Source organism: Ischnura elegans, chromosome 6 (genome assembly GCF_921293095.1).
Source record: "Ischnura elegans chromosome 6, ioIscEleg1.1, whole genome shotgun sequence".
NCBI classification, from domain to species: Eukaryota; Metazoa; Arthropoda; class Insecta; order Odonata; family Coenagrionidae; genus Ischnura; species Ischnura elegans.
Genome location: NC_060251.1, coordinates 51383871 through 51406538, shown reverse-complemented (window position 1 = coordinate 51406538; position 22668 = coordinate 51383871). Strand labels below are relative to the sequence as shown.

General features: G+C 35.6%; 1 protein-coding gene across 2 annotated transcripts; it reads left to right on the top strand.

Annotated features, from left to right (window-relative positions):
- Window positions 1-296: 296 nt before the first annotated feature.
- Window positions 297-17708, top strand: LOC124160660 (geranylgeranyl pyrophosphate synthase). 2 transcript variants are annotated; one of them, XM_046536580.1, is made up of 7 exons: window positions 297-473; window positions 562-716; window positions 788-932; window positions 5321-5441; window positions 8301-8449; window positions 9491-9593; window positions 15101-17708. In XM_046536580.1, exons 1-7 carry the CDS (start codon window positions 408-410, stop codon window positions 15316-15318), a joined length of 957 nt encoding a protein of 318 aa, XP_046392536.1. In that variant the 5' UTR covers window positions 297-407; the 3' UTR covers window positions 15319-17708. The 2 variants fall into 2 exon arrangements, with proteins under 2 accessions (XP_046392536.1, XP_046392537.1); XM_046536581.1 differs by having other exon boundaries at window positions 298-473; window positions 8301-8440.
- The last annotated feature ends 4960 nt before the right edge of the window (window positions 17709-22668 follow it).

Here is a 22668-nt window from a genome sequence, read left to right as displayed (position 1 = left end):
TCCTAACATTTGCGAAATTCGAGAGGAACCATTTTCCACCAATATTCCCAGCCTCAATTGAACATAATTGCACCATTTAAAACGCGGCATACATTTTTTATTTGACTACAATTTACTGCCACATTTATTTTTGTAAATAATTTTGGAGAAATTAAATTATTATTTTTATTCATTTGAATGAATCTTATAACCTTTAATCCTCTCATTGTCCCCTATGAACTATTATTTCACGCGGCGCAAACGGCGCATGCTTTGAACTTTCCGCGCAACAACTGAAATGCGCAAGTTCCCTTTTCGGCCATATAAGGCACTGCAGTTGTAAATATGGCGTATTGTCCCTCTCAATAGGAAACCGGAATCAACTTAAATTTCTTGTAACTCTTGGATTAATATCATATGTTAGCGAAATGAATAACAATTCATCAGATAGCGCAATTCCTTACAGTGCAAGCGGAGATCGAAGTCAGGATGAGGTAGGGTAGCGATAAGACTTCTGTGTTATCAACCCTATTCGTTAATGTCATGTTATTTTATATTTATTTAAAAACTTCTCCCCGATAGAAATTGCTTCAGCCGTTCGCATACATCCTTAGTGTTCCTGGGAAAAATTTTAGGACCAAACTTGCTCATGCATTTAATTACTGGTTGAAAATACCTGAAGATAAGATGGTGATTGTGCCGGAAATAGTTCAAATGCTTCACAACGCCAGTCTGCTGTAAGTATCGTTAAAGACCTATTATTTTAAGGCCTCGAATGCTATAATTATCTCCAACATATTTTCTTTAGGATCGACGATATCCAAGATAATGCAGTATTGCGGCGAGGAGTCCCTGTCGCTCACTCAATATATGGAGTAGCAAGCACAATTAATGCGGCGAATTATGTTTTATTTATCGCTTTGGAGAAGGTCCTGACGCTAAACCATCCTGATGTAAGAAATTTTTATCATTATTCCTTCTATCTTGTGAATTTGCTCTTTGACTTCAGGGTAACCGCCATTGTTTTTAGCTCTTAGTGTAGTTTCCCTTTGTAATCTAAGCTAAAGTAGTTTTTATTAAACTGAGGCTACTTGATGACACTGTTACTGAGGCACTTCATGGGAAACGGTGATAAAAAATTATCATAATATTTCGTCATCATCCTTCAAATGTAGTAGTTCTCTCCATTGGATTTTTTTGTTTCATCATCTTCCCATTTACGTAATTCATCACCTTCAGATATGATAGTACCTACATTTCCTTAATTGAAATGTGTATAATAGGGTTTTAATGTATTAGTCCTATGTTTTAGGGTAGCATATTGAATTGTTTTCAAGTACCTTTGACATGTATTGGTAAGGTGGTCACAAACATAGTCCTCCACATGCATACAGTCAAAATTTAGGGACTTGTTATTAGGCGCTGAAATTTTCATTCTTCTGTAAGTTAACTGTAACATCATCACTTTTGCTAAAGACTGAATAATTGATTGAGTGCTGACTGGCATGTAAAAAAGTCGGCTGTCAATGTACAACTGCTGGTTCTGAGATGATTGCTTAAGCATGTAGATACAAGCCATAGTTAGCAGTGCATGATCATACATTGCATCTCCCTTCCTATTAAACAAAAGCCATACATTCCATTACAAACTAAACATTCTAACTTATATTCAGAGCAAAAAGCATAAAAATGCTCGGAAACAATTTATTCAAGGAATGTTAGTCTTAAAATCTGCAAGGAAATTTTGCAAGTCGAAATGACCTATTTCTTGAGTTGGGATCACATTCATTCACGAAAAAGCACGATCCTAAAAAAATAGGTTAAACTTTCTTTTTGCCCGAACTCAACTAAAGGCTTGGACAAAATCTTCAACTCCAAGAACACAAAAATTGCTTACACTAACAATAACAAACTAAAACAACTATGCACTGGGAAACACAAAAGATAAAATTCCACCACACGATAATTCAGACATATATCAAATAGAATTTAACACCCACCATGCTTCCTTCATTGGTCAAACACGACGCAACATACTCACAAGGTACAAGGAACATTACTCATATTACAAAAACAATATACAAATAAACCCGAGAAGCCGAGCATGGCCCAACACTTGGCTGACACAGGTCACAAAATGACACAAGAAAACTGTTGAAACATGCTCTTAACAATCTTCTGGATGCATATGAGAGCACTTTTATTGTTAAAAAGAAAGGGAAGTTACTAAACAGTGATGTGGGGTCTGTCCCTAATTCATGCCTTTTCTCTCTTTTGAAATAGCTGTTCCACAGCCCACTGTTTCTTTTCCAATGGTCAATAGATTTTTCAACACACCACCCCCATTCACCCTTGAACCCCACCCCTCCTCATCCAATTCCATTTCGTTAATGGTCTCTAACCCCCACTCCAGTGGCGGAACTACAAGGGGGGGCGGGGTGCATTTAGGAGGCTATAGCAGTCCCCCTTTGGGTATCCAATATTCACTAGATAGAATGGTAATTTTTTACAGACCCCCACTTCTGCTGGAATTTTAACCCCCAGTTAGCCCCCCCCTTGTCCCTGTCCTGGATCCCCCCCTTCCCTGGTTGACTCCTAACCTTACAGCCCAGCAATGGGTTTCCCCCACTCTGCCCCCTCTTTCGCCCCCACATTCTTTTCAACGATTCAACTTCAGCCTTGTGTTGTCGTGAAGATATCTTTTCCCCATTGAAGAGGGTCTCTTGAAGGCCGAAATAGCACTATTTGCTTTCTTGTTATACATCTTGACCCACTCTTCTTGAGGTTTTTCTCCTGGCAGTTTTAGCGTGTGTGTTTTGTTGTCTACTTGTGCGTGTGTGTGAGTGAGTGAGTTAGTACCTAGGCTTGCCAGTTAAGAGGCTATGTTTGGTCCCTGTAGTCCTCATTCCTCGTAGCAAACCATTGCAGCAAACCTGGGTCGGTGTAAAACGGATCAGTGTAACCCATTACAGCTTTTGGGGCAACTCATTTTACATTTACCTGTCTAGGTCGTAGACCTAATACCCTAATATTCAATAAATACTCTATCTTGAACTTTTTTGCATTTAATTTAGTTGCCTCATTTGGACTTTATAGCTTCTTAAATGTGGGTGTCTTGAGTTTTTTTTTTTACGGACACTATGTGACCCATGGTGGAAAGGGTGAGGGCATCCAGCGGTGCAGCAAGGGGAGGATTTTGGGGGATAAAGCCCCCCCCCCCAGAGCTCAGAGAAATTTTTAAGTTCAATCCATTTTACTTATTTGGATTAGTAGTACTTATAGGATAGTGTTAGGATTACTCAAAACCCCTCAGAAAACCGTAAAACTCACCATTTTGAACCATTATTCTTAAGAATTTTCTGGAGGAGGGCCCCCGAAACTCCTGCTTACCCTGGTGGGTATGCAATACCCCCACACCTGTAAGTATTACTTGTGCCTAAAACCCCCCCTAGCGAATTTAAGTATACCGGGACTAGCCACGGTGATAACTTTAACGGGAGTCACCCGCAATGCACAATTGTGCGAAAAATCCACAGAGAAAAAATCATTCGCCTTGACCGGGATAGGTGAATGATTTTTTCTCTGTGGATTTTTCGCACCCCCCCTAGCCTTAATTCTTAGCTGCGCCCGTGAGGGCATCAGCCTATCTCGTGAACCTCCTAAGCCTCAGGTTTGCTACAAATATCGACTACCGAGTTCCAGTGGTGTAATCTCATAGAATATCATTATTTTGCAATGGAAAACAATTTTTCATTGGTCCTGGATGACATAGCCGTTAGCTTGAGTATGGACATAAGCGCTAAGAGTGAAATTTCCATTTCTCCAATGACTGGTCATAGTTTTAGATATTGTGTCTTTACTGCTGATGTCCTCTACAGTATAAATTAGTTACTAATGATTAAAATTTAAGTTCCAAGGATTTAGAAGTGCAAAACTTAAATGAAATATGTATTCAGTAGGTATTGCAGCATTGAGTATATTTTGGGAGATGCATCCCATTTTTTCAGCTGAGGTGATGGCAGTGCTATGGTATAAGCATTTTTTCAGTGTTGATGCCACAGCAGAACCCATAGGTAAACTTCTGATTTTAGAAAAGTGATCGTAAATGACTTCTCATTGGTCATAATCCTGCCGGTATTTAACTCTGCTCCTTTTGTGGAAGTAGTTGAAATAGTTTATTATCTTTATTATATTCTTTATTATATTATATATTCTATCTTTATTATTATCTATATTAATAGTTATTTTATCTTCAGTGTATGTCAGGCTGAATAACCCTACAAGAGTGGTGGTCACTCATTGAGATTTCCTGCAAAAATTTGGTTTGAATCTTAAAATTTTGAGTGTTTTTGCAGTGAGTTTTATGCCATAGCGAGTGAATCAGTCAGAGAGTTATGAGAAGGAGCTTCTCATGGTTTGGAAATGTTTACAGTCAGCCCTTTATGCCATTGAAATCTTATAAGAACATGAGGTTGTAATGAATAAATTGAAACTGCACAAGAGCTGTTATAGTAGATTTCATATTCTCCAAAAAATCAGTCTGTCATACTCTCCCTTCCCATTTGCCCCAGCTCCTGTATTCAAGAGTACAGGAGTGTTACATTTGGCACACCAAGAAGTTTTTCTTGCAGCCAGCAATTCAACTACTTGCAAGACTTTCTGTTGATATATAAGTAAATGTGGGTTGAAGTACATAATTAAATATATCATGGCAAAAAACCTGGAAAAGGCGTAAGTTTTATTATGGAAATTAGTTAACTCAATGAAAACCCCATTAAAGCCTAATGCAATGTCTGTTAGGTAAATACTAGATATTCTAGTTGTGCTTAGGATTTTTTTGTCCTTATTGTGAATTACTGCCCTTTCAATGTGTTTTCATAATTTTGATTTCTCTCAGTAAAATTTTCAGTTTTCGTAGGATTAAATGTGAAGCTTTATTGGCTAGAGAATATTTGGTGGCATATACTCCATGAATCTATGAAAGGTTGTCTACCTCTTACCGAACTTAGCCTCAGTAGTTCATATCCCGTACTCATGGGAAACTACTCTTCTAAATTCCAATCAATAATGCCATGAGTAAATGTTGGTGTTTGCCATCATGTCCTATTTACATTGCATATCAGTACAGATTTCAGTTATCACAGGTGAGAATGAGTGGTATTTTTATGTTCTTAACATTATACTGGTAAGTTTGCTCCTTTGTCCGCTAGTTTCAGGCCATTAAGTTCAGTTCCAGTTCTAGTTTTATTTAGTAACTGGTTGGAATTATAAGATTGGATAATAATGCTGTGTTTTCTCTGATAACAATTACTACTATTGGATCAAACTATTGTCTCTCTAGGCCACCAAAGTTTACACTGAGCAGCTTCTTGAGCTTCATCGTGGACAAGGAATTGAAATTTATTGGAGAGATAATTTCACTTGCCCATCAGAAGAAGAGTATCGCCAGATGACTATAATGAGTAAGGTTTAAAGTTTCTCTCCTTCTCTCATATCATTTTCTTGTCCTGTTCTTTCCATTAGAATTGAATGTCTTGCCATCCCTGCCTACTGCCTCTTTGCAATGAGGATGTCACGAATAAAATCACAGGAAGTGGTGTATTAAGTTTTTATCTAAGCATATTCTTCCTCATATTACATAATTATCCATAGCAGAAAAGGTTTTATTAGTTTGTTACGTCATTTATCAAAAAACATTTTTCTCTTCACAATTGTTTATTATGAGGTGTTCCAAAACTGGAGAACTCAGCAAATCCACTACCATTATGTAGTCAATGTTAGAATGCTATTATTTTGATCCAGACATTTTTACTAATGATAGCAATATTTAGGTTAAAACTTATCATACAAGCATATATTTCATCTTTTTAATTGGTAAGGGGTGTATTTTTAGTATTGGGGTCAGAATTTTTTCTTTTCATGCTTCACGAACGCTTGATTCATTCTTAAGGATAAAAATCATGTTACATTTGAGAACTTTAGGTGACATGACGAGAATCAAGGTTGTTCTTCAGACATGACCTCCTGTCTCTCATTCCGTCTGCAATTGGCCGGAATGCGAGAGAGCTACAGAATTGCCGGATGATTCATATTTAAAACTAAAAAAGAGTGGACTGTATGGAAAAGATAATTGGCCTCCACGACAGCACTGAGTGACTTGCCTCAGGCCGCCAGGCTATAGACTCCACCATCAGGCATCTTGACGATAACGGTGATACCCGTTGGTCGTTGCATCAGTGAGTGAGGCCGGGTTCGTAGCCTCATGGGCCCAGGAAAGCATTAGATCAGGGGTTCCCAAACTTTTTTGTCATAAAACCTTAAAAATCTCTCAAATATTGTAGAACAACGATAGATGGGTTAGAAGAAAAAAAAACGATATTTCAATCATGTTTCAAGGTCATTCACGTGCAGGCAATGTCCACGCATTTATCTGCACATGTGTATTCGAAAGCGCAACTATTAATTGGTCCATGTGTGCCATGACAGCACATTGACCTTAAGCCTGCGATTGGAAGACGTTAATCCTGGCAAAAAATCAGGCTCTTCTTCACTTCCCTGCCACCCTGCTCTCTCCGTTTTCCCACTCACATCCATTTAGCCGGACATGAATTTTGCTAATGATAGGTGACGTCATGAGAGATAGCACTGTCATTGCTGTGTTTGCATCAAGGCATCTGTCGCGTTTGTTACATTTTTTGTTAACGTGCGGCCGATGATTGTTATTTGATCAATATTTCTGCCTAAAATGCCTTATCTAAAAACTGTGAATTTGATGACATTTAGACCGTGAAAACCTGGAAAAAACCGTGAATTTTATAATGTAGTTGGATTGGGAACCCTGAAAGCCTTGGAGAAATTAAAATGATACTTGAAATTATTGTCTAGTTTGACATTTAATAATTGCATCTGCTTAAAGTTAAATTTTTGGATTCAAAATGATGCAAAATGTATTTCCAAGCAAGTCTTTTTCCTGGACCTCCCTTTGCCTGGGAGGGTTCCTACTCCAGGCCATCTCATTACCCCCCCCCCCCCCAAGGATATTCCTAGTTACGCCACTGCTCAGCCATAATACCATAGGTCTCGGTATAGTAATAGGCCAAATGGCAATGAGATTCAATAAGATCCACTTGCTTCACTTTGCTAAATTCATGCAATTTCTAAGCATTTGGCCATACTGGTTCAAATCAGAACAAGAGAGGGCTTAAGTTCTATTTCTTACCTAGGATTTATTCGTGATATTTGTAAAAATTTGCATCATCTATGTCCGCTTCTCCCGTTGTGAGTCACTCACTCACTCGTTGTGAGTCTTGATCTAATTTGGCATGGTAACTGATATCTTTCTATTTGCCTTTAATGAAAACCATTAATATGCAGCAAAGGGTTGACACTGATATCGGGTGATACAATAGTCACAACACTGTTTTCATTCTATTGTCAGTCAATATAAACTTTCCATCCATTTGGTATGTGCCTCTATTATTTTTTTTAGGGTTGCATCATATCCTCAATGCTGCTCTTAGCGATGTTTTCTTTCTTTGTCCACTGCTTGATGGCTCACTGATTGGAGTTTTTCAATGAGTGTAATGCTTGTTATGATTTTTTCAAACAATAAAAGGTATTTTCCTTGATGCATAATGGTGAGTGACTCCATAAAGTTAAAAAAAACTGAAGTACCAATGCCATATACTTGGTCTTATTTGATTTTTACCCTGAAAATGTTTGGACTAGTGAGTGAAGCCTAACCGCATTGTACCAAATCAGACTATAACCAAATTATATAGGCCTTCCTTGAGTAAATTCTTTGTGCCAGTGCTTAAATAAGCAGCCAAAATAAGTTATTATATTTTATAAGAGAAGTTAGAAATTAGAAAACTTGTCTGTATAGTCTAAAATTGCATTCCCTACAACATAAACATTTTAAAATATGTTTTCAAATATCTCTTGTCTTATTGAACCATTTACTTAAGTAATATATTGATCCAGTCTTAGTGTTTCAGTCACATCGTGAAACACTGCTAATCAGATCAGAAAATAAAGTGAATGCTTCGAGGTGGCCGAATACACCCATAGTGTTAGTGGATTTGCATTGTGTTCCATTAGTAGAAGACAAAAAAACAGATTGTAACTAATACGATGAAAAGTGTTCAAATAGAAATAAAAATAAAATGAAGTCTTAACTTTATTTGGAGCCATAAAATTTCCTAGCTATTTTCATTGCAGTCTTAGAAAGACAATTTTGCCCATAAATTTTCTCTTTTTCATTTTCTCATTTCCAATCACTTATTGTTTGTGTACCTTAAAGTGAAGTATTACCTTTTCAGAGACTGGGGGGCTGTTCATGCTTGCAATCAGACTTATGCAGTTATTTAGCGATAATAAGGATGATTACACTAAGTTGGCCAGTATTCTTGGACTATATTTTCAAGTCAGGGATGATTTATGCAATCTAGCTATGCAAGAGGTGAGTCAAGTAAGTAGTAATTTGGAATTAGTGTTTTTATTTTATTTAATTTTTTTCAATACACGCACCCTTAAAACTTAAATGTTTTTACTATCTAATCGTAAATGACTACATATTTAACATTTTATAAATGTTGTTGTATAATGCTATTTACAACCTCATAACCCTTCAGCTGTGGGAAACTTTCGTGTACAAGTGTGTCAGTGATTGGAAAAAATGTTGAAGAAAGTTTGACCATCTTTTCTTTCTTACTTTCCCAGGCCTTTGTTATATTTATGGCCCTAGCTCTTTCTTTTATAAATGCGACAATGGGCTACCCTCCCTTCTCACCCAAACTAGACCTTCCCATGCTTGTAAATGATTGCATTCTATTCTGTTGAGATGTCATTATCCTCTCAATGGAATTTGGTCACTGGATATGAAGAGTTAGATGCATAAAAAAGTTTGATTCAATGTGGGTAAATGTCAACTGGTGTCTTTGGTGTTAGATTCTGAATTGAACAGATAGCTATGGGCAAACTTCACATTAGATCTTTTTTTGTTGGTTTTAGGCGATTAAATGATTTCACCAAATTATCCGAAATTCCTCTAAGCCTTCCCATAGTGGATGTAATCCTCCTCATGGTCCCTCAAGAAAAGGGATGGGAGGGCATTGCGAGGGTATTTTATCTCCTCTGCCCCTTCTGGCAGGAAAAAGGTACTGTCTTTCCCAGGCAAATTTTCCTGCTCATAGTGGAAGACTTGTGATCTTGTTACCTCAGCTGACGGGTTAAAACTCAAAGAAGCATACAAAATATAGCTGCTAGAGAAGTGCATAACATGTATTCCTTTTACCTCTAATGGTTATTTTATCTCTATATTCATCCTCAGCAGAATTTTCTTGATTGATTAAATGGTTAAGGGCAGCCGTTGATGGGTACTCGAGCACTTAGACCTTTCTTACTTTTGTGTCTTTTCTCAAATGTAGTCATGTGAATGTATGTTTAAAATCCAGTACCTAATCAAATGATTATTGAGTATGATTGCTAATCATTGGATTTATTTTCTCAGTATCAGGATAACAAAAGCTTTTGTGAAGATTTAACTGAAGGCAAGTTTAGTTTTCCAATAATTCATGCCATTCGCAGTCAACCAGATGACAATAAAGTAATGAGTATCCTTTACTTCTACTCTTTTAAGCTAGATTGTTGCTATTTAAGCGCCTTTTAAGAATATTAATGTATACCCTTGAGTTGCATTTCATTGGTTATTATAATTTTAAGTTGAGCATGCAAAGGATATTTCATTCATGATGAAATGGTTTTACCACATCTCACTTGAAGTAACCAGTTGTGTTATATTTTTGCTGTTAGGTTTGTCTAAAATTGGTACTTGTCCACCATTGGAAAATCTTGTTTGTAATCTCAAATGGAATATTTATTTGCTGCCCAACCCTTTCAGTGGAGTACTTGCACATATATTGGAAACAACAGCATAACAAGAACTGAGGCATAATAATTACTTTTAAAATTCTAGACCCTAGACTTTGTGCTCATCCAGCAATAGCAGTTAAAAAGTTGTAATTCATATCTTCTTCTGGAACAAACGGTCTCTATCATCCTCATTTAGTGGCATTAGTATTCCTATCTAGCACACTCAACTAGCTAGCGTAAGCTTAGTTTACTTTCACTTTGTACTGTGGTAGTGGCAATATTTAATGCCTTGAGCATTTATCATAAAGTTTTGGGACCTTATTGAACTTCATTTGAAGACTTCAAAAGCCTATGATACTACTTAAGATGAGTAAGAAGTGTTGGAAAACTGCTTTTTTGCCATTGGGCAAAGTACAATACAGTAAACTCTCGGTTATGTGAAGTCAGCGGGACCGAAAATAGGCACTTCGTAGTATCGTGTTTCGTAATTTCAAACCTTTTTAATAAGTCGCGAAAAAATGTTTGCTTTTGTTCCCACCACCCTTTTTCTTTCTTTAGTGGGCTTGTTTAATGTTTGCAGTGGCTATTTAAGATACAATTTTTGAATATGCTCTTTCTTATTGATTTAAGGCTGTGAAAGATCGTTAAAAATCACACGACCCTAAACTTCCCTTTCTTTATTGTTAAATATCAACGATCTTAGTTTCTTAGGAAAGAAATTCCCGTCCATTTTAGAAAACGTAATCAAATAGCATCTTGAAAATTTTTGTTTAAGAATTTAATCTAAGAACTTTGTGGTCAGTAGTGAATAGCAACTATTATCTATGCATAAGACTGATATTTTTTTCCAACGCCTACAAAATTTTTACGCCAGCCCGCCTAACTACTATTTGTGACGCCCTCTATTGCTCTGAAGTGACAAGAAAAAAAGAAAAACAAGGGTCTTAGCCCGTTACCAAAATAACCTTAGTAGGATAATATTTGTTGTCCCTTCCATATTGTCAGGTGGAAGTATGATCCTTTTAATTAGTTATTTCCATTATGATTCAGTTACAATCATAAATTACATAGGATATGATTTTCTATAGGTGAATATTTGAAGTAAATTCTTTTTCGGCACTCCATCTGGCTGCTGTGCTCCATCATCTTTGCGGACGTTTAAATGGAATACTTTTTATTCGTCATCAAGGCCATTGATGCCAGGAGTGAGGTGCCACGTTAATATAATAAATCTCTATTCTTTTATGCCGACTGGAGTAAAGTTCATGCTGGAGAAAAGCTGGAGAATCATCTTCCAATATGGGGGAAATATAGAGAGAAACGTTATTATCCATGTTCATGTTTTTCCTACAACACACGTTGTATCTTTTCTCACGTTTAAGATATTTAGGTGAAGTATTGTTTCACTTGCGTGAATTCTCAAAAGTGATACCCCAAAGCGTGTACCTTAACCACATGTACTTTTCGTGTTTCTTTCTCCATCTTAATGAAAACTATGCTAGGTATCATTAATATAGAGAAAAGATTTTATTTATGTTAGCATTAAAATTAGTCGTGCCATTATCATAAAATAAATAGTAGCTTGGAAAGGACAAAGCAAATTAGTAATTTCTATTGAAAGTCTGCAGAGAAGAAGATACACAATATTATAAAACCAGCACCTTACACCCGGTAGGTATCAACGGCATTGATGACGATGAAAAGTCTTCCATTGAATCGTTGGCAGAGGGGTAGATTGTGCACCTTACCTGGACAGACACCCAAGAAGAATTTAATTAATGCTATCATTTTTTAGTTTTTCCTTTTCCTTTCAGTGCTAATATATACATATTTACGTTTATGGCACACCTACTTCTAGCGCTAAAACTAAAAAAATCTTTTTTCTATATCAGCGTTGCATAGCATCATTTAAAATACGGTGAAGAATGAAACCTGAAAATTAAAGAAGGGCAGCGTATTGAGGTATAATTTTCAAGAGTTCACGAAAGTAAACTAACATTGCAAAATTTTAAATCTACACAATACAGTGGAACTTGGTGATAACGTCATCAAAGGGACCAGAAGATTTTTACTGATATATCCGAGTGACGTTATAAAAAAAGCAGCCTTAAATCTGAGTGAATAGTGAGTGAATGTTAAGTGTTATCATCCCCGATGTAAAGGCCGATTAGTGCTGTTTTCGGTGGAGTGTGAAATTAAAAAAAAAATAAAGTGTCCCTGTGTCAGTGACCTTGTAGAATGTAGGGGTGGGAAGGGATAAGACCCAGGTATGCGGGACAGCCCCCGCTCCCTCCAGACACCAATTAAACAAAAAGAGTTGCATCCCGTCACCAGCTCAACATCCAGCTTGTGACCTGTTTTTGCTTTTGATGTTTCTACACATGGTTTCTATGAACTTTGGGACATAATACAATTACACTACCACTTTTGCAACCTAATAATCGCAAAATTTTTGACACTATACCCGAGCGTTGCAATATTTGTTGACAATATCAACGGGTTTTCGTAGTACATAAAATGTTCAATTTTGGCTGGTCTGTATAAAATGTGATGTTAAACCCGAGTTGACGTTACAGCCGATGCCGTTATAACCAAGTTCCACTTTATTTAGAAAATAATGAGCCCATAAAACCACGTATTTCTGGCATCATTTAATATTGTTGATCATGTTAATAGGAGGTTAACAAAACCAAAAAATAAGCTCATAGTTTAAGATTGACATCAGGTTTTAGTTCAATCTTTTCAAATATTAACCAGATTGCTAATTTTTTTAATCCCATGAACATAAAGTTGGTGTTTCGTTTAGTTTTCCCCAACAAGCGACTCGTGCTTCCTAACTTGGGCTAAAATGATTAGGGTCAATTATGGAATTGGTGAGGCTGGTAGCCTAGCCGTTTCTTTGCGTAAACGGAGTGGGAGGACATGTTAATGCAACAAGTCCCAGGGGAGCAAGGAGATACTAAAAAGATGTACAAAGTTTACCTCTTCATTTCCCCGATAATGAAAAATACTTCTCCAGCATCTCTCCAGTTAGAAACTTACCCCCGTTGCTGGTAGAGATGAACCATGCACTTCTCCACAGTCAGAGAGCATTCCAAAGGGGTGGGGTAAATAAGAGTGGGATGGGTGCTGCCTGGTTGAGGAAGTGGGGGCATGGAGGCAGGTGCACTGAGTGGGAGGAAGAGGGGTGGGTAAAGGGCCTTCAGCCTTGCCTGAGACTACGTTTGGGGGCCATGTTTTTTTTACAGTGCACTCAAGGTCATCACCGGCAAATGCTAGGGAAGGGGAAAAATGCTAGTGGAGGGGTTTGGGATGCATTAGTTGGGTGTCAGGAAGATCAACAAAAGGCTTTATGAGAGAGTAAACAAAGGTTTTGGAAAGGAAGATCTCTCGGAATGGGGAACGGGTAGGAGTGCTTCAAGAAAGTTCATGGTAGTAGTTGGAAGTGCCTCTTCATTACAAGTAGCCTGTAAAATAAATTGGGGGTAAATAGAGCCCAATATTTAAGATACTCCTCCTCACTTTCATCTTCGTCTTCACTGCTGTCATGTATGTCTACTCCCGGCTACTGCTTCTACTCCACTGTTTGCGGCTTACAATTCGACACTTGCTAGGCACCAACTGAAGCCCTTCGCACATTCTCCCATGAATATATTTCAGGCCCAAACCTTACGATTCAGCGCGTCCAGGATGAGAGAGAGCCAGACACCGACCCCCTCATGGATATATGTATAGGAGGGTAATTACGCTAAAACTTAATGCACAGAATCCTCAAAACCCTGTTCAAATTGGCAATTGGAGCCAATTCGCACTCAATATTGGCTCGTGTGTCAATTATTATATCATCAGTTATATCCTTACTACATCTCCCCACCTGGTCGTTGACAACTGCAGTATTTTCCCGACCTTTCCTCCTTTCGAAATTTAACCTTGTCCCTAAAATGTAACTTTAAAATGAAAAATATTTTATCTATCATTGAGTGACTCAATTCTCTTCCTTCCTCATATTCTCAACTGTTGATTTGAAAAGTGGTGTCATGAGGTCGCGTATTTACGGGCAAGAATGTTGATATTTGAGCATTTTTTATGGGCTTGCAGAATTTTCTTGGTGTGATTCAATTATGTAGGGTTTAAGTTGGAGTATAAGAAATACCCCATGCGATCTTCCTCACATGTTCAACTACGTAGTATTTTCAACATGATGTATACAAGTATGCACATAGATAAGGAATTTTGTGTCAGCCCCAATATTTTTACTGGACTCCTACTTCTCCTTGATTTTTACTTAAAGTTTTAAGGCAAACCCTTTCCCATCAAAGTTGCACTTTCACTTACGAATTCACACTTCGATGCACCACAGTCAGAAGCACTGATTTTTTGCTGCTTTTGCCGGAATAACTAGTTTTGTTGACAAATTTTGAGTTTGTACAAACAAATGCCATTTGCTCCTAGGGACCGAGCCTGATGTTCGTAATTTCAAATTATTTCGTATTATCAAATAGGGCCATGTATTTACCACAGGCTTTTGGCCGGGACCACAATTTCACTTCATATTATTGAAAATTTAGTAATATCCTGCTTCGTATAATCGAGAGTTTACTGTATAAATATTTTTCACACCCTTGTCATTGTCGCTGTCATCCCATCAATGACAAAAGTAAATGCAACCCATCCAAATGGGGCTTGTGGCATCAGAACATATTGTTGCTCCGGCATTATTGAATTCAAAAAATTGCCACCCGAATAACTGATATTATTTATTAAATGCTACAAAAAATAGTTTTCTGCCGTAATGTATTCTCTCAAGGTATTAAGTTTCTCTATTAAATCACTCATCGCCTGGAAATCTGCATCTGTTGGAAATACTGCATCGCTATTTAATTATACTTGCATGGAATTTTATCTTGTAAAGTCTGGTAAGTAGAAAAAAATTAAATTAAGCTCTTATTGAAAGATAAGCTTATTGGCTTTGGGACATTTATAAAAAAAAGTAGTGTATACTGCCATCTATTAATCCAAGGAGGAACTAACCACAAACTGCTTTTCCTAAAAAATCTGTAGTTCCATGCAAATTTTTCCTATGAACACTGCCATTGATGTATGGGTATTAGAATCTCACACTAGGGATAATGTATTGAAAATTTTTCAAAACACCAGCTTTACAATTTATATACTGACTTTTATGTTTCTATTGCCGTATAAAAATTTACTGCTTCTGAAGATGTTTCCTTAACATTGTTAACTTAAGATATTCTTCGTCAGCGAACTCGAGATATTGAAGTGAAAAAGTACTGCGTATCCCTGATGGATCGTTATGGTTCTTTTGCTTATACTCGACAACTTTTGGAACAGTTGGATTCTGAAGCCCGTGAAGAAATTTCTCGCCTAGGAAGCAATCCATTGATGGAGGCTGTTATGGATGAAGTAGGAAATTGGAGAGAAACTGCTAATGGTTTAAGTAGTTAATTATATAATGGCTAATTTTAATGGCATTGAGTTGTTATTGTTTATGTTTATGTTCTATCTAAGTCAAATGATTACCCTTAAACATAAATTTTATATCTGGCCTCTCAATTGATATATTGATTACTTTGTCAACTTATGTGATGATATGCAGAATTTATCATATAGATTCTAGGACATCATAGAATGGGCTTAGTTTCCCTAAAATCATGTTAATTTTTTTAGTATTTGATGCTGAAAATGTACTCCGTGAAAGGTGTAAATCAGATTGTGTGTTTAAATGCTGCTAATTGTATGAATACTTTTATTATTTTTATCATGCATTTCCTGAAAATGTTATCCTGAAACCTTTGAAAAGGCATGCTATTTTTGATGAGTGGACATTTTTTTTAAGTGCTAGATTTTATAAATAGGTTGAATTTATTTGGTTTTTGGCAGAAGTTCTCTAGCCAATTTCTTATGAATTAAATGCATTCTTTATAATGTTATAGTTATTTTGTTTTTGTACAGTTTTGATATGTAATGCAAAGCTTAGTATTTTTACCAAGCATTTTTGTTAAGTTTCATTAATCCCTTTCAAAGCCCTATAATGTTTTAATTGATTAACATTCAACTCGGGGAGGAGAACATGGTCAATCAATTGTAAGTTTGTGGACTACAAAGATGCATATTTTTTGTCATTGCCATCATTTGTTCATGAATGGATTGTGTGCTAAATACGTTCTTTGGACACACAACCCTGCATTTTTGATTTAGACTCCTTATTGTTGTTTTTGTTAAGTGATATCACATACCATAACTAACCCTGCTAAATTGCTACCTATGTCATGTATAATAGCTAATTACAAACTGTGCGTATGCTAGCAGAAATTTATTATCAGGGTTGAATTACATACAATCACAATGTATAGGATTGTAACGGCTAATTACTTACGGTATGGCGGTAGGTAAGGAATTTTCATTTAAGGCTTTTTATGAAATATTTTATGTTTTTCTTTGAAAAATATTAGAAATTTTGGTATTTGATATGAAGACTTATAGAAGGTTATGTTGCCTTGAATATGGCACCATTTACATAATTTATTGTAAGTACTTAATTGATGTAATATTCATTGTCTAGGGCTATTTTTATTTTAACATTAATTCAATCCCTTCATATGATTAAGAGTGTTAGTCAACTAGTATGGTTTCCTTATAGCAACTTCAATAACTTATCACTTTTCTACTACCAGAGAAGATCATTAGCTTAGTTGCTCACAATCTCAGATTAGAGTAAATGCTTCGTAAACGTTCAAAATTGTCCCTTACAACAATTGTATTTCATCTTCCTTCAAATTGTTGTATGGAAATGTTTGGATAACTATAGTTGATTGTGCACTGCTTGAATTCGTGGGTGGATGGAAATCTGCAGTGGATTGTATTCCAATGACAGAATGTAATTTTTTTTAAATAGAAGCAATTGTAGTTTTTTGAGGCCATTGTATTTGTTTAGCTCTTTTTATGTGCATGACAATAAATGTAAGAGTTAAAATTTTACGTGGTCTATTGAGCAAAACTTGTGAGTTTTGTGCAGGGTTTTATTTATGGATAACAATCATAATTTAGTCTACGACTTGGAATTTATGAATCGAAGTTTTAGCTGAAATAGCTGTAATTTAACTCTAACAAGGCGTTGATTCTTAATGTGGGATTGTAACATCCCTAAGTGAAATTAAATGTAGAATGTGGGCAGACATTAGGATGACATTAAGTGTGTAACGACTGCTAGGTTGATACTATACGCATACCTTTTGAACCTAATGAGGTTGTCTTCTGCCAATAAGTTTGCCTTCTCAAGATTTATTATGAGGAAAAAGTATTAAGTGCTAGTCAATTGTAGATTGTTATTTTGTGCAGTTGTTTGCCATTGGCATGTACTTCTCATTTTTCTCTGTTGGCTTTTGACTTTTCCAATAGTATGGTCACTGAATGGTTCGTTAATCCATTACCCTGCCCTAACTTTCATGTTATGATTAATATGAAAGGAGGTAATTGTGCCATTAAAATTTCATTTGTATTTTCCATATAATATGCATTTATTGCGTTAAAATTTCAGTGACAATACGAAAAGTGTGCTATTTGGTAAGAGACTGAAACATTTTTGTAGCCTTGCAGTATTGTTTCTTTTTATAATGTAAGGTGATAGCATATTAATTAAGCATATCCAATTATAAGAGGTATGAATCTGAAACAGTTCTCTTCATTGATCATATCACAAACTATTTTTCTTCTTCCGGTAGACCAACTCATTTGTGAAAGCTGTGAGGAAAATCTTATCACGAGGAGACATTTAATATTACTTGTTATGCAGTGTTGTGATTATCAAAAGATATGGAAATAAATATTTATAATTACTGATATTTTTTACTCATCACTGTTTTGCAGCGTAACTTCCTTTCCTTCTTGTCATCATGAAGTGGTCTTCTAACATTAATTGGTTAGTTTCAGACACCATTGTCATCTTCATTATGCGAAGACTTTGGCCCTTTTTGTTTAACCCTTCTTGGTTTACTCAATCCATAATTTTTCTGCCTTTTTGTTCTTCTTGTATTTCCTCTGTGCACCTCCCCACACAGCACAAAGTGAATAATATGCACATAATATTCAAATATTATGCGAATATTATGCCACCACAATGGTATAAAACGCGCATATTATGTACATAATATGTGCATATAAATGGTATAATGTCCTCATAAATTGCGGTATTATGCGCATAATATGCGGAATATATGCAGTGATGGAATGGCATAATATGCACATAATATTCAAATATTATGCGAATATTATGCCACCACAATGGTATAAAACGCGCATATTATGTACATAATATGTGCATATAAATGGTATAATGTCCTCATAAATTGCGGTATTATGCGCATAATATGCGGAATATATGCAGTGATGGAATGGCATAATATTTGCATATATACGGAATATATGCACCTTTTATGTACATAAAAGGTGCAAATAAATGGTATAATGTCCTCATATATTCCGTATATATGCAAACATTATGCCATTCCATCAGTGCATATATTCCGCATATTATGCGCATAATATCGCAATTTATGAGGACATTATACCATTTATATGCACATATTATGTACATAATATGCACAAGTTATACCATTGATGTGGCTATATATATGCACATATTATACCCATATATGCCATTTATATGCACCTTTTATGTACATATTATGCACAATTTATACCATGGATGTGGCCTAAAATATATGCGCATATTATGCCCATATATACCATTTATATGCTCCTTTTATGTACATATTATGCACGATTTATACCATTGATGTGGCTATATATATGCACATATTATACCCATATATATATGCACCTTTTATGTACATATTATGCACAATTTATACCATGGATGTGGCCTAAAAAATATATGCGCATATTATACCATTTATATGCTCCTTTTAGGCACGATTTATACCATTGATGTGGCTAAATATACGCACATATTATACCCATATATACCATTAGTATGCACCTTTAGGTACATGTTATGCACATTTTATACCATATCTACGAACCTTTTATGCATATTTTATACCGTTGATGCGTGATAACATGCAGTTGCATAATATTCGAAAATTACATGAATAAAAATTGATTTCTGGAAACGAGGAGAAATTTAATGAATCATTCATGTAGACACAGCATAGGTACATTGCACTAAAACAAGGCACAATCCTTCATCGTTGTATCACAAATATACAAATATTCAGTTAGGAGTCCTATATCATCGCAAATTTGGTTTAAATATCATGTGAATGACATCTAATGACAAACATTCGCCCTTCCATAATCGTTACTCATGAAATTGCGATTAGAAAGTACAAAGTATGTCACACGAATTCACAATCACAACACTCGCGATGATTCCTTCCATGACATCCGCATGGTTGAACATCTACGGTCTTTTCTTAGCGAATGTATTAAAAATGGTCCAAAATGTGATTCCAAGCCACAAAGAGGTCTTCTAATCGTATAATTATCTCTGTGTTAGTCATAGAGTTGTGGCGAGCAATCACGCAAACGATGTAAGCAAGCCGTTCTTGAAAATGCACTCCGAAACAATAAAGATAATATTGTCATTAATAATCACAAACTAAAATAATTATATGCATATATGATCAAGTACGTGATATCTTCAGGGCGAAAGTGCAGCTCACAACCTGGTTCAGTACTTAAGTGCCAAAACTTCGTCTTTCCTTGGAATAGCCTCCCTTCACTTTTCAAGCTGGGACTCTGACTGAAAAAGTACCGTCATAAGATATACATTTAGGTAATTAAAAAAATTAATTAAAGTACTGGGAATAACACTCAAAATTAGGAGCTGATAATTTCAGATTTGCTTTCTACCCTATGACAAACGACAACGACTCACGTACGTGTACTTACTTTGATTTTAAATAAAGTCCTGTTCTTCATACCATGAAGCTTATTATTCCTTATCGTATATGCGTTACCAGAATAGTACTGTGACATAAATTAGTTCCGTAAACCCATCTTTTCCTCTTTAATATTAGATTTTTCAATAGACGTTCAATTCTCCCAACTACGGCAATATGGCTACGGCAACAACTAACAACAATGAACAACAACACAACGGCCATGGACAACGGCAATATGGCTACCAAGCTGCGTACCTCGCCAGACCGGAATATGCCGGTGTGTAAAATAAAAAAATAATAATAATTGTGGAGTATTCTGCGAACGATACGAAATTGTTAGTGATATATTAAAACATAAGTTTTCACATTTGTTGATACAGAGGATGTATGATCATCGATTTTTACGGATACAATCACAGTTTACGGCGGCATAATATTTAAATATAATGTGCATATTATTCGCATATTATGTGCATAATCGACGGAATATTATTTGCATATTATGCCTATCCATTTATGCAACTTTTATACTGAATAGGATTTTTGAGTTTGCTGGGTGGCCGTTAATTAATGATTCTTATAAGAATCATAATTAATGATAAAATGTTACTAACAACGAAATAATATACATACAATGTCAATATTATTAATAGTTTACGGCGGCATAATATTTAAATATAATGTGCATATTATTCGCATATTATGTGCATAATCGACGGAATATTATTTGCATATTATGCCTATCCATTTATGCAACTTTTATACTGAATAGGATTTTTGAGTTTGCTGGGTGGCTGTTGATTTATGATTCTTATATGAATCATAATTAACGATGGGATGTTACTAACAATGTAATAATATACATATTATGTCAATATTATAGTAATAGTTTACGGCGGCATAATATTTAAATATTATGTGCATATTATTCGCATAATATGTGCATAATCGACGGAATATTATTTGCATATTATACCTATCCATTTATGCAACTTTTATACGGTATAAATTTTGAGTGTGCTGTGTGGGTCTTTTTCAATTCATCTATGATCTTATATTATTCCATAGTGTTTGTCTTTAATGGTTTTTTAATGTCCAACTCTATAATCCCAGAGTTAGTTTCTTGCCAGTTGCATGGTGGGACATAAAATGCTGATGAGTTGGAAAAAATATTAATAAGGATTTATTGTGAGAATATGGATTAAAAACTGGATACAAGCTAAGATGAAAATTGAACAATTTAACCTCTCCAGGGAAGAAATTATAATGAATCTATGGCTATCAGAGAAGGTGGTTTAAGCAAAGTGCATGATTAAGAGGACTCTCTGTTTTTTGCTAGGCATGTTTCTGCCCTATTTTTCCTGAAAAACTATTTTTCTGTGTCAAAGGAAATTTTAAGACTTGTGCATACTTTGGTGTGATGCATTTTCTGAATAATTCATTATTTTTTACGCTTGTGTAGCTCCATTGATGTATATGTTATGCGACATATAGGTGGGGAAATAGAAGTATTCTATTAAATGTTCAGTAAACCAAGAGAAATAGGACCTGCCGCCTGCAAAAAATATTGTGGTCCTGAAGAAAAGTCTGGCATACTTACCCAAAAGGTAAATAAGGATATTTTTAGGTACCTAACAATAATTGTATTTATTCTGAAGCCATTTTTTACATGCTAAATAGTTTTATATTCACATTGTTAAAACCCATTGTAAATAATGGGGAAGTTGCATGAAATTATTTTCATCGAAATAATATATGATTCTTATAGCAATTTTCACCAGGAATCCATTCTCACCCATCAAATTTCTCGTAAACCATTGATTTTATCATGAAATTCATTTAAAACAGTGAAATGCGTCTGCAAACGCGAAGTTATCTCTGATTGTTGGTGACGTCATTTCTCCCTACGGCGATTTCGTTTTGCATGTGCGGCCGCAGAAGCTACAATGAAGCAGTCGTTGAGTAAGTGAATGTTTCGGTATTTTTTTAATCCGTGTTTTCTCTCAGATATTTTATGACGTTATTTAGTCACGTGAAGTATATTTTATCCATTTTCTGTATTCGTAGAACAAGAATATATCGAATATATGCGAAATGGAAGACGATTTCGTGAAAAGGCTGTTGCGATTATCTCCCAGAGGTGAATTCCATAATGATGGCATTATATTTTAAAAGTAACCCAGACTTTTTGGTTGCAGAATTTAGAGAAGTGAAGGCTTCGCGGCAAGTTTTTCTAGTTTATTATGGCATTAATGGACCAGCTTTTACGAATACAGTAGTAGCTACTCGGCCTCCGCTGAAAATTTCTGCATGAAATGTTGATGCATCTAGTTAGTGTAAATATAGTTTATATGGTGCAAGTTATGATTTTTTGCTTTCTGTATGATATCAGCTTTTGATTCAGTATGTTGTGAAATGCTTTCTGTGCACAGATTTAAGGTAATTTTTCTGTACACATTATGCACATCATACTATGTACAGTTTTAAGGTGTGTTCTGTATGCATACTGTCTGAAGTGTGTACAGGTTTTGACAGGTTATGAACTTTTGTAGCCGCTTTTCTAGTGGCTGTTTAACGATAGGCATAAGCATAAGATAATACAGCTTTTAATGTTAGCTATGAAACTTCTATTAGAAGCCTAAAAAATAATTATAAGCTATTTAGCAAACGCATGGCAAAATTCAATCGTTTATGTTAAATAGTATTAGGTGCGCAACTAATCTCTCGCTGTTTTTTAAATGAAAAATACATCTTTATTTAAAAAAAGGTTATAAATGAATCATTCAAAGTATTTTCCGTCGCTTCCTAAAAAATTTCCCCATCATTGAGGCAGAGCCCGAATATCGTTATGGTAGAAGTGATTGTCTTTTAAAGCTATCCTCTAATCCTG